General features: G+C 46.3%; 1 protein-coding gene across 2 annotated transcripts in view; it reads right to left on the reverse strand.

The window, feature by feature from the left end:
• Positions 1 to 16,253, reverse strand: part of ACLY (ATP citrate lyase) — a 44,505-nt gene that overhangs the window by 3,571 nt on the left and 24,681 nt on the right. For both annotated transcript variants that reach the window (XM_080922728.1, XM_080922727.1), the window contains 10 exons: positions 15,936 to 16,104; positions 14,904 to 15,008; positions 12,832 to 13,028; positions 12,473 to 12,554; positions 11,230 to 11,340; positions 5,213 to 5,340; positions 4,415 to 4,508; positions 3,366 to 3,520; positions 1,651 to 1,801; positions 1,331 to 1,474 (listed from right to left, as the gene is read on the reverse strand). In XM_080922728.1, the coding sequence (XP_080778854.1) occupies positions 1,331 to 1,474; positions 1,651 to 1,801; positions 3,366 to 3,520; positions 4,415 to 4,508; positions 5,213 to 5,340; positions 11,230 to 11,340; positions 12,473 to 12,554; positions 12,832 to 13,028; positions 14,904 to 15,008; positions 15,936 to 16,104 (1,336 nt within the window). The remainder of the gene's footprint in view (positions 1 to 1,330; positions 1,475 to 1,650; positions 1,802 to 3,365; positions 3,521 to 4,414; positions 4,509 to 5,212; positions 5,341 to 11,229; positions 11,341 to 12,472; positions 12,555 to 12,831; positions 13,029 to 14,903; positions 15,009 to 15,935; positions 16,105 to 16,253) is intronic.

Raw genomic sequence — 16,253 nt, forward strand, 5'->3', positions numbered from 1 at the left:
CTAGATTAATGATTGATGTGGAAGGCCTCGCCCACTGCAGGTGGTGCCACCTGGCGGTCTTGATTTATACAAGCAAGCTGGCTGAGAGCCACTGCAAGTCAGGCAACAGTGTTCTTCCATGGCCTTCAGTCCCTGCCTTAGTCCCTACACTAACCTTCCTCAGCACAGGCCTCTGACCTAACAGCTGTGAGAAGAAATAAAGCCTTCCTACCCCGGGTTGTTTAGGATCAGGGTATTCTTATCACAGCAACTGAAACCCTGACTAAGCTGGGTGTGATGGTGCACACTTTTAATTCCAGGAATGGGAGGTAGAGACAGGAGGATCTCTGTGAGTTTGAGGCCAGCCTCGTCTACATAGGAGTTCCAGAACAGTCAAGGTGCAGAAAGACCACCTCAAAATACAAACAGAAGAGGAAGAGGAAAAGACGTAACAAAGAGACCCCATGGCTGATAGTGGGTGAGTGACATGACTCAGACATACACCAAATACTGGTGACCTAAAGGACATGCTCTCAGGGCAGTCACATGACTGTTTAAAAGACTGTCTTTCCCTATGGGTCTATCTCAATTGGGCTTGGCTTGCTATTGCTACTTCTCTGCACCAAGTATGTCGAGTTTAACTGACTTGCTTCACCAACACAAGGCCAGAGATGAGTCAGCAGGTTAAGGCACCCGCCACCAAGCCTGACAACCTGAGTTCTAGCCACATGGGGGAAGGAAAGAACTGACTCCAACAGGTTGGCCTTTGACCATCTGCAGTCCCCCAAACCCCCCAGACCAGTGCTGCTTAGTTCAGATGACAGGAAAGCCACAGCCAACCATGGCAGACCCGGTATGGCTACTGCAGGTCACTGAGACCTGTGTAACAGGAAGTGCTGTCTGGCAGAAGGCAACCAACACTTTCCCCTGGCCTGTGCTTGGTCTCCTACAAGTTCATTTGGAAAACCAAAGCTGAATGAACGGAGAACCGTAAGGGCCATTAACCCAAAGTGTGACTGGGAGTCACCTTGCCTTTGGTATCTGTCTATATGTCCCAAGCTTTGCATACTGGGAGTCAAGGAGCTGAGTGTTTCTTTCTCTTTTCCAAAGTCTGTGCTTTGTCTACACGTATGTGTGTGTGCACCACCTGTTTGCTGGTGCCCAGAATCCAGAAGAGGGTGTTGGGTTCCCTGGAACTACAGTAAGCTGCCATGGGGGTGCAGGGAACTAAACTCACGTCCTCTCTAGGAGCAGCAAGCATTCTCAACTGTGATGTCATGGCTCCAGGCCAAGCATTTCTAACTCAGCTGACAATCTCTTATCTTCCCTCAAAACAGGAGCAATAGTTTACCGATTTTACTCGATGGCCGATGCCCATGATCAGTTTCCCTTCCTTCTTCATCTTGTTCACAAACTCCATGGGAATAATGCCGCTGTCAAAGGCTTTACTGAACATCTTTGCTGCTGCATCCAAGGCACCCCCAAACCGGTCTCCCTGTAAGAGAAACAAACCCATACTGCTGAGGGTCATGGCTTTCCCAGCCTGGCAAACTAGCCCAGGATGCCCCTAGCAGCATCTGGCCTGGGGTTTCTACCCTGGGCTCCCAGGAGACTGCTGCATTTAGGCAGCATGATGCCAAAGCTGTTGCCTCCCAGGAAGGCCAGACTTACAATGGTGAGCAGCCCTGAGGTGAGGCTGGAGACCAGGTCCTTCCCAGCCCGAGCACAGATAATGGTGTTATGGGCCCCGGAGACAGCTGGCCCGTGATCAGCTGTGACCATCAGACACATCTCAATGAACTGACAGGAATACTTGGGCAACCTAGAGGAGGGCACACGGAGACATAGGGAGGAGAGTTAGAACAGGAGCTACAGTGACAAGGACACACTTTCCTCTATAGCCTGATGCCACCGCTAATTCCAAGTCAAAGCCTTCTTGATTCCCCCTGCACTGCTGTGGTACTGAACACTGCAGGGCATGGCAGTGACCGCTGAGCCATCTTTCCAGCCCGTAAAAGGTTTCTGAATGTGCAATGACCAAACTCCAACTGTTGTGAATCTGCAGTGCTTGCTCATGTCACACCACACAACTTCATCACCGCCTTAGTTCTAAAAACATAGTATGTACACTGTGATGTACATATGTTGTCCTACTGTACGACACCAGCAAATGCTGCCTGAAACACCTTGGCTCTGGCTTGAGGCTATGGACCTTTATAAACTTCAATTTTCACTATGCATACAAAAATTTCCTCCTCTTAGGAGACATATATATGGACCTGGAGAGATGGCTCAGCAGTTAAGAACACTGGCTGCTCTTCCAGAGGACCCAGGTTCGATTCCCCACAACCCACATGGCAGCTCACAGCTGTCTGTGACTCCAGTTCCAGAGGATCTGATATCCTCACACATACAACAGACACACACAGGCAAAACACCAAGCACTTAAAAAATAAACAAGTAAACAAACAAACAAACAAAAGATTCTTTAAAAAAAAAAAAGTTCATGAACTTTGGTCAGCTGGGTGGCGGTTGCACACGCCTTTAATTCCAGCACATGGGAGGCAGAGGGAGACTGATCTCTGGGTTTGAGGGCAGCCTGTTCTACACAGTGAGACCCTGCCTCAAAAAATGGTGGGAAAAAAAGAGGTGGATGATAGGAGCCATCAGTCACAAAAGTGGTCAGCATGAGTTTCTGTAACAGGATTTGGTCTGTAACTGCGGTTACAACTCTCTCCAAGTACCTGCTACCAGAAAGGAGACGTGGCCCCACCCCATACATCCTGCAGGGTTCAATCTCCTCTCTAATAATCAAGGGCAATGTCTGGAGACTGGGGGATGGAGGGTGCAGGGAGTACACAGAGAAATCTACGTACTACACTGGGTTTGCTCAGGGAAGGCCTAGAGAGTGAACGCAGCACCTCTACAGGCAAAGGATGACAGAGACTTTCCCTGGAGATGGTCAGTGCTGTGTAACCGCATGCCTGCCGCTTTGTGCGGCTGTCCGCCTCAGAGCAGACTAACCCCGGGAGGGAGTGAAGGCAAACGCAAACACCTGCAGTTCAGCCTGATGACAGACAAAACTGACAAGGGGATTAAGCTCGTCTGGGGCTGCCCGGCAGCTTTGTCAGCCCCACTGGTTAAGTTCATACCTGTCCAGGTCCGCTCCTGACCCAGAGGTCACCATACTGTCCCATTTCTTTAAACGTTCCCAAGACCTCTCCTGAGGCCGCTCATTTTCACTCTCTTGGTTTACAGTGACTTTTCTGTTGGCCCGTAGCCACATGACGGGTGACACTCTCCATTCTGCCCGCCCCGCCCTGTATCAGGGGAAGGCCGTGGGCTCTGAGCCCAGTGCCCTGTGACCCCTGCCCATTCCGTCTCACCTTCTCTGGAACCAGAGGAGGCCCAGGACACCACCGATGCCCATCTCTTCCTTGAAGACCTCAGTGATGGGCATGCCCGCATAAATGAGCTCCTGCCCTCGCTCATCACAGATGCTGGTCATGAATGAGGCAGGTTTCCGGATCAAACCCAGCTCCTGAGCAGACACAGGGATGGAGGGTTATGGTGGCCATTATTATCTTTTCCAATAATGATAGCTGTGTGTCTCTCAGGAATGTCTTGGCCCCTCTGAAGGACAAGCAGTAAATACCCAGACAAACTGTTTTCAAGAAGTGAAGGTCAGCAGGGCACAGAGGTGCACACTTGATCCTAGCACTTGGGAGGTAGAAGCAGGCGATCTCTGAGTTCCAGGACAGTCAGGGCTACAGAGGAATCAAACCAAACCAAACCCCACCCCAAGAAAATAAATTAAAAAAAAAAAAAAAAAGCAGAGGCCAGCATAGTAGAGTATATATCATTAATGCCAACACTCTGGAGGCAGAGGCTGGTAGATCACTGAGTTCAAGGCTAGCTGGCTCTACACAGAAAGTTTGAGGGCCACCAAGATTACTTAGCAAGCCAGCCCACAGTATGCCTTTTACTTAATAGATCCGACTCTATAAGGGTTACACAGAGAAACCCTGTCTTGAAATACCAAAAGAAGGAAGAAGGAAAAAGGAAGGATGGGGGAGGGAAGAAGGAAAGAGGAGGAAGAAGAAGAAGGAGGAAGAGTGGCAGCGGCAGCAGCATGACCATGAACTCCTGATCCTCCTGCCTCTACCTCCCTAGTGCTGACTGTCAGCCCCCAAAAGCCAGCTCCTTCCAACATTAGGTAAGACACATGTGGGCTGTGTTTGCCCATTCTGTCACCTGGCCTAGAAATAAAACCAGGGACATTTTAGCGTACAGTGCAATCCCAGCACTCAGGAAGCAGAGGCAGACAATCTGTGTTTTATATGTAGCAAGCAAGTTTTAAGACTGTAGAGCAAGTTTTCAAAACAAAGGAAATCCCTAAATGCACCTTCACCCTCCGGATACCTGTGATACTTACCCTGGCCCAAGAGTAGTCCATGGGCACTGTTGGAGGTGGCACTTCCTGAGCAGGTACAATGGCTCCTTTGGCCACAAGATCTTCATACACAGACCTGGGAGGCAGGGAGAAGACAGGAGACACTATGGTTTCTGTAGATATTTTTTCTAGACTTTATCCCAAACACTGTAGGCTTCTTCAGCTGACAGTGTCCTACTCCTACCAACTGAATCCCAAGGACTAACTGAAAACTAACTATGGCCTGGACTGTCCTTGCCTCCACCCTTTTAGGTCCCCTTCTCTGGATGAAGCTTCATAAGAAGCTGAATCTGGGAACCACGGGAAGAGACGAGAACAGCCAAGGCAGATTCAGGAGGCAGAAGTAGAAAAAGTAAATGTCTAGTAACTCTATCAAACAGAAGTGATACTCTGAGTGACACTGTTTATTTGTTTGAGACAGGGTTTCTCGGTGTAGTCCTGGCTGTCCTGGAACTCACAGAGATCCACCTGCCTCTGCTTCCCGAGTGTGTGCCACCACTGCCTGGCTAAGGTGAGTCTTTCTAATCACATCCAAGCCCATGTCTCATTAACATTCACCATCACCAGCCTCAGAAACCAAATGAGTTTTAACACCAGCCTGATTGGCCTTGATACATTTACAACCAAAATAAAGCAATAGCCAGGAGAAACATGGTTTTCCCTATAGTGCATTAGAGCAAACCAACAACTAAGAGTATCCAGAGGCCCTATGTTAAGGGGGCTGCTGTCCTCAGGAGGGATCAGGAAAGGGTGGGAGACCACATCCTGCCCACTCCTTACTGAATTATTTCTCCAAGCTCATCGAAGCTTCGGGGTACAAACACTCCTGCTTCCTTCAAGGCCTGGTTTTTGGCTACTGCAGTTTCGGAAGCCTGGTTGGCACAAGCTCCAGCATGACCAAACTGGACCTGGGAAGCAAAGAAGAACAGTTTTACTAGGCTTGTTAGTTCTCCAGGACAGAACAAAAGATCCTGGGAAACATCTGCACCGATCACAGGCTGGCCTGTGCCAAAGGTTTCACACATGTTCCTTCCTCTGAGCCCTAGCTGAATAGGGAGGACAGGCAACTCCCACGTCACAGGTGTGGAACCTAAGGAGGGGAGAAGTTAGCTTCTTCAAGGTGATGCCCAGTGTATAGTAAATCTGGGATACAAAGCTGTCAATCCATTTTCAAGGTCTTCCTCTTTATATAAGCCACGTTTGGTATCCCTGTGGCCGGTGTAAGAGGGATCAGAAGGAGGGTCAGCTCTCAGCAACAAGCAAAGAGTAAAGTTTAGTTATGCCTTGAAGCTTAAGAGAGTTCATATGAAAGCAAATATCTCAAGCTTATTCAAAAAGTCAGCGTTTACATCACTAGGCTTACATCTCTATAGCAACAAGTAGCAGCCGCTTCTTCTTTCTGACCATGGGTTGGGACAAGGTGTAAATCCAATAAAACAGGAACATGGGGGAAGAGAAAACCCATCAAATAGTTTACCAGGAGCTGGTGAGATGGCTCAGTGCACTACACCTGACATTTGTGGATAGTAGTGACTCCTACAAGTTGTCCTCTGACCCCCAAATGTATCACACACACACACACACACACACACACACACACACACACACACACTTTTTAAAAAAACGTTAGGTGAGAGTCAAGCAATTGGGGAAATATGTGGATCTACCTCTGACTTAGGATGGGACCCAGCAAACAATTGTACTAACATCTCATCTGAGCAACCAGTGCTTCCCACCGCCATGAGCTTTCTCAGAGCTCCACTCACTAGATGCTCTGCTGTCCTGCTCCTTGAGGACTAAGGGAGTGCCTGCAACCACAAGGTAGTGTGTGGATGCATTTGAACCCGGGTGAGTCTGGTCCCAACCTGTGTTCTTGCAGATTTAAATGAACAAAGAGCATCAGTGACATGCTTTGTAGAAAGGGACAATGGCTTCTCTGCACTCAGAAACTCGCTCTTCGAAGTTCAGAAGGTATTTCATAGGGGATTCTTTCTGCTAAGCTGCTCAGGTTGACCTCTGAACATCTGGGCTCAAGCAATTCTCCTGCCTCAGCAACATGTGTAGGTCATCGTACCTGACTAAAGAAATCTTAAACTCTGGGATTTCTCAAAACTCAAACTCAAGTTTCTAAAGAGGAAAGAGACAGACCGCACTCCCCTGACTTAAAGCAGCCCTGTCTGAGTGATTGCTTTGACGACTCGTGTTTTCTGAACCACATTTATAAAAGCGCCACTTTCTAAAACATATCTTTAATTCTCTACTTGTTAAAAGATCGCTTTTTTAATGTATTTGACTATTTAACCTGCACGTATATATGTGCACAGTGTGTAAGCAGTGGCCAGAAGAGGGCAGCATGTCCCCTGAAACAGGAGTTAAAGAGTTTGTTGTCCTGTAGGTGTTGGGAATTGAAAATGGGCCCCTGGGTTCTCTCCAGACCCAGTTCCCAGCTCATAACTGTTCCTTCAGTAGCTGGTTCCAGTGTGCCAGTCAGTGGGCATTCCTCACTCTCCTCTCTGAAATTAAGAGACTAACCGGCTCAAGAATTCAAGACCAACTGCTACCCAGACAGTTTCTGTAATAGCCGATAATCCTTGCAATCCAATCTTAAAGATTGGGCTGGAGAGATGGCTCAGTGGTTAAGAGCACTGACTACTCTTCCTAGAGGTCCTGAGTTCAAATCCCAGCAACATACATTGTGGCTCACAACCATCTGTAATAAGATCTGATGCCCTCTTCTGGTGTGTCTGAAGACAGCTACAGTGTACTTATATATAATAAATAAATAAGTAATTCTTTTTAAAAAATTACTTTTAAGATGGGTGATGACACACCTTTAATCCCAACACCCAGAGACAGGTGGATCTCTGAGTTAGCCTGGCCTATAGAGTGAGTTCCTAGACAGTCAGGGCTACACAAAGAAACTGACTTGAAAACAACAACAAAAGTAAAAACAAATACTTAGCGGGCAGTTCCAAGAACTGATATGGAGAAATCTTGGGTTTTTTTTTTTTTTAAAGATTTATTTATTTTATGTATGAGTACTCCGTAGTTGTCTTTCAAACAGCAGAAAAAGGCATTGGATCCCATTCCAGATGGTTGTGAGTCACCATGTGGTTGCTGGAAATTGAACTCAGGACCTCTGGGAGAGCAGTCAGTGCTCTTAACCACTGAGCGTTCTCTCCAGCTCTTGAGATTGATTTGAACTGTGCAAACCTGGCCCAAGAGGTTTCAGTGGGGAATTTCAATATGTGGCCTGGAGACTATTTTTGTGGTGTTTGGTGAAAAATGTGGCTACTTTTTGCCCTTGTCGAAAGTGTCTGCCTGAGGCTAAGGTAAAAAGACTAGATTAATTGCATTGAGAAAGGAAGTCACAGAAATACCCACCAGAGACTTTGTTCTCTGATTAAGTCTCATGAGGAGCATTTTAAACAAGCATAGCAAACTGAGAAAGGAAAAATATAAAATATATGGTTCCAGTATTAAAGGGACACTAGGAAGTGAAATAGAGCTGAATCCTGTGTTCAAGGACATTAAATTGAATTAAGGGAATAGTGACCTTGGAACAAGATCCCACCCAGCTAAATTTAGATCCAGGCAAGCCTTTAATCCCAGAAGACAAAGACAAGCAGATCTCTTGAGTTCAGGGCCAGCCTAGAACAAAGTAAATTCCAGATAAAGAAGAACTTAAATCCAGGCTTGGTGGAGCACACCTTTAATCCCAGGGTTTAGGAGACAGGCGTGCAGATCTCTTGAGTCAGTCTATAGAGCAAGTTCCAGGACAGCCAAGCTTACACAGTGAAGGAATTAGAAAACAGAAAGCTGGTGATGTAACAGAACAAGCAGCAGAACTTGGCAGCTTTGGCCACGTGGTTCTGGCTTTAGAGTCCAGAAGAGAAGAAACTACTGGGACAATTGATGCTGGTTAGCTGGAGCTAAGAAATTAGCAGTAATTAAGAAGAGACCAGCATCACTGAGGTAAAATCTTCTGAGAGCACAAAGAAGCTGTTCTAGAAATAGCCAAGGTTACATGTACTTTGTGCCCCAGCTGCACTTGGTAATGAGTAAGTCACTCAGGTGGTACTGGTTTTGAGGGAATGAAAGGATCAGGAAGAGCAGCTAAGATTTGGCACTGTGAGAGGTCATGGAAGGCCATTGATAAAGGTGCAGCCTCAATTGCAGTTGATGGCCCAGGAATGAAGGGGTCATGTAAAGGAGTTGAGGCTTGGCCCAAGAAGAAAGCTTATGAGAAGCTACTGGTGAAGCCTCGTTGCAGTGTTAGACCCCAGTGTATTAGAGATACCAGAACCATGCGATGATTACCAAGAGCAGCAGCAGCAATGGAGTGAAACAACCTGAGCTTAGAGTGCTACAGACGGCAGAGCTGGGAAAATGACAGAAGCCCTTTGGAGGAGCCTAGAAGGTCATGTGTGGATCCCAGACATTGAAACAAGAAGCTGTAACACTGAAGTTGTTTTGGAAACCTCAAAATGTTTGAGATGCCAGAGCTACGGGATACCTGCTGAGGAAAGCTGCTAACAGGGAATGGAACCACACTATTTTGTTTCAGTCAACAAAGATAAAAAAGAAGCTGGAGATCTGAAGATCACTTTAACATCAGAACTGGAAATGCAGCTTGGAGTTTGCCCAATTGGTTTCCTGTTTTGCTTTGGGGACTACAGTTAAGTGATTAGATGAATCTCAGAAGAGACTTTGGACTTTTAACATTGTTGAGACTACTAAGGACTATTGGGACTTTGGATGGAAGTTGGACTAAATGTATTTTGCATTATGCTATGTTTAAGTATGGTCCCCATAGACTCTTATGTTTGAACAAGCCTATGGGTGCCAGGGAGTGGGATGTGATAGTTTGTATATGCTCTGCCCAGGAAGTGGCACTATTAGAAGATGTGATCCTGTTGGAGTAGACTCTCATCTTAGCTGCCTGGAAGCCAGTACTCTGTTAGTAGCCTTCAGGTGGAGATGTAGAACTCTCAGCTCCTCATGTACCATGCCTGGATGCTGCCATGCTCCCACCTTGATAATGGACTGAACTTCTGAACCTGTAAGCCAGTCCCAATTAAATAAAGCTGTTGGCAAAGGCCTTTTGCTGGGTGTCTTCGGGTTTTACTGCTGTAAGACACCATGACCATGTTAGCCTTGAACTCGTGATCCTCCCGTCTCTACCACCTAAATGCTGAGATTATACTTTGTGCCATCACGCCTGGTTACAGTCATTTTTATTTAAACCATCTGAAAGTCCAGTTTTACAGCCCTGGAAATGGAGCTACTGATTTGCGAGGTGACAGCACACACAGATCTGACCTTAAAGCCTACCTGTGTCAGTTACCTCTGAGAGGGAGGCAGAATTCTGGAACACCCTATCTCCCTTTACTCACTCGGGAAAAAAATAATTCCATATTTCACATTTATAATATGAATCATGGGCTGGAGAGATGGCTCAGTGGTTAAGGGCATGGTCTGCTCTTCTAGAGGTCCTGAGTTCAATTCCCAGCAACCACATGGTGGCAAAACAACCATCTGTAATGAGGTCTGGTGCCCTCTCCTGGCTTGCAGGCATAAATGCATGCAGAATACTGTAACCATAATAAATACATCTAAAACAAATAAATACAATGACTTGTATTTGATATTTCCATAATACCCTGCCCTAAGTATAACTGTGTCTTGAGTTCCTTTTACAGGCTTGCCTGGTGTTCCAGTGCATAAGTCTATATGATGTCCATATCCTCCCAGTACAGATGCGCACTAAGCTTCTTCCATTACAGTGTTGCAGGGCCTGTCCGAGTGCACATCCTTTGAAGCTCTGTGTTCCAGTCCGTAGGATACACAGGAATGGAGCTGTTCCGTAAGAGATGTACGACTCCAAAAGCCACTTATAGGTAAAAAGCGTCACTGTGGACTAGGGATGTAGCTTAGTGGTACTTACAGCATTTGCCAGCATTTGAGCCCTGTGTTCAGTTATCCCCCTCCACAACAGCAGCACTGCTGTAGGAAGCCTGGAAATCAAACCTCTATACACACCATCAAGGAACCCACAGGCTGCTTTGCTATGCTAATGAGTGAATTGGTTAGAAAGTTGTTTTGTTCTGTTTCTTTGAGACAGTCTCACCATGAAGCTCTGCATGTCCTGGCTGGAACCCACTGTGTAGAACAGTCTAGTCTCAAATTCAAAGAAACCTCCTGAGTGCTGAGACTGAAGGCATGCCACTACAGTCAGCTTGACAGGTAAGGTTTATCCTGCATTTTATTTCTGTCACGTGATTGACTGTCTTCCCAACAGAGGGCAGTTTTAAACTGGAACCTTGAAGACTTAAGCCTGGTTCTGTAACTCAGAAGCTCAGCAGACATCGATCAGCCCCAGGCTCATAATCCCCATCTCAGCCCTCTAAGAGTTGGATTTACAAGTACACCACCACTCAGCTGTACCACAAGTCACCTTTGCTTTTGGGGTGGCATACATGTGACGTAGTATGAATGTGGAGGTCAGAGATCCACTTGTGGGAGGAGCTAGTCCTCTCGTTCCACTGTGTAGATTCTGGTAGATTCTGGGGACCACACTCAGGTGTTCAGAACCGATGGCCACACCTTTACCCATGCCCAGTACAGTAAGAACAACTCTCCCCACTATCTCCCACGGTGTGTCCTAACAAGCCAGCAGCACAGGCTTACTGAAGGAATTAGTGGCTGACCAGGAGGATATAATAAGCATGGTTCAGCTCAGACAGCCATTTCTGCAACCTCACTTCCTACTCAGCAATGGCCGGTCCCACTCATACCTCAGAGGAGAACATGGTGGCACAGGTTCCAATGCACCAGCAGACCACTGGCTTGGTGAGGCGGCCCTCCTTGATGCCCCGGCAGATCTTATATTCCTCTGTACCCCCTATCTGCAAAGGAATGGGGAGAGAGAAAAATCCCACAAGTTAGCGAAAGCTGCTTCAAAGTTTTCTTAGAACCAGCCCTACAACATAAAGAACTGCCCACATGGCCCAAAAAGAAAAAAAACAAAACAAAACAAAACAAAAACAAAAAAAAAAAAAAACCCTCACAAAGCAACAACAACCCCATGATATAATAAAAGTTGGCTACAAAATCTGAGGACACACACTTGGGCTATGTAACAGACAGTAAGTTTAATTTCCACCTGAAAGACTCATCCTGGGTGCATTAGGAATTAAGAAGGATAGCAGGTGTCTTAAGGCTGTTCCTGGGTGTCCCTTTCTAATCCACAGTAAATGATGATGCAGGATTAGAGCCTCTTTCAAAAGAACAAGTAAGGAATAGGCTTATAAAACTCTCTGGGAGCTTAAAAAGAAAAGAAAACCTCAGAGGGGCTGAGGAGATGGCTCCGCAGTTAAGAGCACTTGCTACTCTTCCAGAGGACCTGGCTTCAGTTCCTCACAAACACCTATGACTCCATTTCCAGGAAACTGGCACCCTCACTGACTGCTGCAGACAGGAGGCACACACGGTGTACAGACAGACACACAAAGGCAAAACACTCCTATACATAAGACTTTTTTTAAAAAATCTAAATTAAAAAAGGAGACGGGGGCTTGGAGAAATGGCTCAGCCAGCAGTTAAAAGCACTGACTGCTCTTCTAAAGGACCTGAGTTCAATTCCCAGCAACCACATGGTGGCTCACAACCATCTGGAATGGGATCCAATGCCCTCTTCTGGTGTGTCTGAAGACAGTTACAGTGTAATAAATCGTAAAAAAAAAAAAAGAAAAAGAAAAAAAGAAAAAGAAAAAAGAAAAAGATGGCCTCAGTGCCTCATCTATCCTTCCCAGCGGGTGGAGACCACGGGCAGAGGGAGACAGCTCCTCCTTCGCTGCTGCTCACTGCCGACAGAGCAAACTCTCAGCCCCAGAATTTTCCTGGCTGTACCACCAGGACAATCGCTTTAAGGTGCACAGTGCCAGAGTGCCTGAACTTTTAAGAATGCAAAGCCTAGGCTACATTTATAATCAAAAGGAGACCCTCCCCTCAAAAATAACAATGGCAACAACAACTCACCTCCCCAAGAACTACAATCATCTTGACTCCTGGAGTGTCCTGGTAACGCAGCACATGATCCATGAATGTGGACCCAGGGTACCTGTAAAGAGCAGGGAGGACAGAGGATCAGGAGACAGCATGGGGAGATGCAGGAATATATGAGAAGCACCCACTACAGACGTGGATTGCTCATGGGTGTGACGTCTAGGGCAGATTCAGAAACTCTGGGCTAATGGAAATGGAGGGAAGGGCAGTAAGAAGCAGTCCCCACTCTATAGACTTATATAACTTTACTAGGGGCTCAGTGTTAGGGCGGTAACATACCATGCCTGTTGCCCAGATAGCTAACTCCACTGTAAAAGATTCTCAGCTATTACCTGTCCCCACCAATGGCGACACCCTCATAGACACCATCTGTGGTCCGAGAGATGATATTATTGAGTTCGTTAGACATGCCTCCTGAACGTGAGACGTAGGCCACACTGCCTGGGCGGTATAGTTTGGAGGCCAGGATGTTGTCCAGCATCCCACCAGTATTCCCAATCTTAAAGCATCCAGGCTTGATGCCTCCAACCTGCAGAGGCAGAAACAGCAGTTAAGATGAACCAGGGTGCAGGAGGAACAACAAAACCCTACTTTACCTGCCCTGTGCCTCTGGCCAAAGTGGAGAGAAGTGGCTGAAAGACCTACATCTGCCCATGAAGAACCTCTCCTAAGACACACTGCAAGATCAGTCTACTTAACATTATGTCCTCTCCCTTACATCATGAGTTGTAGCACCCAACAAAGATGCACCACACAAAGCTTGGCTTCTCGGTGTACAATGATGTCTTGCTTGCAATACAAACAGTCCTTTACTTATTGCAAAACTCCTAGTTTTAGGGATGATAACTCAGCATCCCTATCCAGCACGCATGAGGCCCTCAGAGAGTCCCTAGCTCCGGAGTGGGAAAGAAAAATCCTAGCTCCTACATTTTTTTTCTTTTCTTTTCTTTTTCTTTTCTCTTTTTTCCTACTTCTGGCTCCCAAGTGCTGAAATTAAAGATGTCACCCACCACTACACACACCCTTAGCTTCAAATTCTTATTTAAATTTATTTTCATTTTATGTCTCTGGGTATTTTTGCTTGGTTGTGTGTGTGTGTGTGTGTGTGTGTTTGTGTGTGTGTGTTTGTGTGTGTGTGTGTGTGTGTGTGTGTGTGTGTGTGTGTGTGTGTGTACTGTCTGCAGAGTCCAGAAGACAATGGCAGATTCTCTGGAATTGGGATTACAGAGGTGTGAGCTGCCATCTGATTGCTGGAAACAGAGCCTGGGTCCTCCACCAGAGCAACAAGTGCTCTTAATCACTCACACATCTCTCCAGCCCTAGATATGATGTTTACACAATTAAATTAAAACAAATAGCAATTTCTACTAATGTGATGTTCTGAGTCAAAAACAACAAATATCTCCCATTAAGCCATTGTAACTATGAAGGGGATAAGACTGTGACAAGGGACCTTTCTTTACAAATGGGGGTCTAAGAGGCTGGAGAGACGGCTTAGTGGTTAAGAGCACCCCAACAGCAATAAAGAGTGGGGTTTCGTCAGTTTCATAACAGCTAGGCATTGTCCTCGGATACTTGTAACCCCGAGGCAGAAACAGTAAGGTCACTAGGACTTCCTGGCTTCCAGTCTAGTCAATAAACCATAAAAACCCCAGGTTCAGGGAGAGACCCTGCTTCAAAGGAATAAGGTGGAGAGTAACAGAGACTCCTTGACATTCACTCTGGCTTCACATCCATCATAAGCCACCCTCACCACACACTCAGAACAAGTAAATAAATGAAATGAAAACTAACTGGGGGTTGGCAGCATGGCCCAGTGGTATTGTTCTGGCCTGGTATAAATGAGGTCCTGGGTTCCATCCTTAGCATTTCAAGTAAAGTGTTAAAAAAAATCTACCCAGTAATGGCATAAGACAGTGAATACTTACGAAATCTTGAGCCCAAGATAATCAAAAAGCAAGCTTAGGCTAATGACATGGCTCAACAGGTAAAACCGCTTGCCTCAAAAGTTTAGACTATTACAGCTCAATTTCCTAACAAGGGTCAGGAAGGGAGAGAGAGTGTGTGGCTAGAGTTTTGCTCAAAGTACATTATTTCTTTGCATGAAAATGGACTTATGTAATCCAGTATAATCAAATAAAAAAGTTATTAACAACAGAAGTAAGCTTCCTGTCAGGCATGGTGGGTTATGTCTCTAATCCCAAATCTCAGGAGGAACCTGAGGCAGGAGGATTACCACAAGTTCCAGGCCAGTCTGGTTCAATATGGAAATCATGCCTCAAAAACTAAAAACAAAACAAAACAAAAACCAAAAACCAAAACAAAGAAAATAAAAACAAACACTACCACCAACAACCCACAACAAACAGTGTCTATTAGGAAGACTTCTGGAACGGACACTCACCGTAGCTGGTCCAATGATGGTCACTCCCTTCTGGTCGGCCTTCTTGATGAGCTTCCGTGTGAGGGCCTCAGGGATGCCTTCTGCTATAATGGCTATGGTCCGGATCTAGAGGATTAACATTTCAAATTAACACTGGGAGCCTGGATATGTTAGAAGTTTTCAGTGGCCATTCTAATGTGGCAGTTCAACGTCTAGACCCCTGTGCTAGGACGATCTGATGGTTTGTGTATGCTTGGTCCATGGGAAGTGGTACTACTAGGTGTGGCATTAGTAGAGAAAGTGTGTCATTGCAGGGGTAGGCTCAAGCTCTGCCCAGTGTGGAAAGAGACCCCCTCCTGGCTGCATTCCTCCAGCATCATGTCTGCCTGTACACTGCCATGCTTCCCAACATGGTGACAACAGACTGAACCTCTGAAACTGTAAGCCAGCCCCAATGAAGTGTTTGCCTTTCTAACAGTTGCCTTGGTCATGGTGTCCCTTCACAGTAATGGAAACCTTAATTAAGACAGGTGGTGATGAGGAATTTGTGCAAATGTTAACTCAAGACACTTTCCACAAGACTGGGAAGAACAAAGGTGATGTTGCCAACCTATTCGTACAGAATGAGGTGTGGGGCGAGTATGCTGAAACCTGGCGGCCATGTTTCTGAGAAAAAAGGATGTGGAAGTATCCACCTGCTTTTTATTCTTTAACCTCTGTCCTGAAATAAGTAATAATATATTGGAGATGGCCTTACATCCATAGGCAAGGGCTCTGCCACTGAACAATAATACTCAGCTGAAGACGGAGCTTTTGAGCCTGTTCAAACCATTGTGGAAGAGAATGAGCTGGAACTGATTTCTAGTAACCCTGTGAGGCAGCTATTGCTCACTCTGAACTCTTAAGCCACTTCTGAGAAGCACCTGTCTCTAGGTACTTCCACCCAAACCCTAGGCTCTCCCAGTCCCCAACTCCTCCGTCACAAGTGACCTTGACTGTAAAGTCCATCCAGAAGCTGATTTCCCGACAGGATATCCCAGATGCATGATCTACCTGTGCATAGTTCATGGTCTCCATGGTGCTGTCATAAGCGGATCGCAGAGAGGCAAAGTTGATCAGCACGTCCACTTCCGGATGCTTTTTCATGGCGTCAGCCATGTTCTTGAAGACAGGGATCAGGATTTCCTTGTGTCCCCAGTAAAACTTCTGCTTGTGATCTCCACTGCAGGAAAGCAGAGCAAGAGTAAGAACACCCTCAACCCATTAGGTCTGGGGAGGGGAAACTGTGTCCTTCAAAAGTTCCCATCTGAGGGAAAAGGGCCCCCAGAAACATGGACTGCCCCAATCCCTGGGAAGGGTAATCCCTCCACT

The sequence above is a fragment of the Micromys minutus genome (genome assembly GCF_963924665.1).
Source record: "Micromys minutus genome assembly, chromosome: 10".
Lineage (NCBI taxonomy): Eukaryota > Metazoa > Chordata > Mammalia > Rodentia > Muridae > Micromys > Micromys minutus.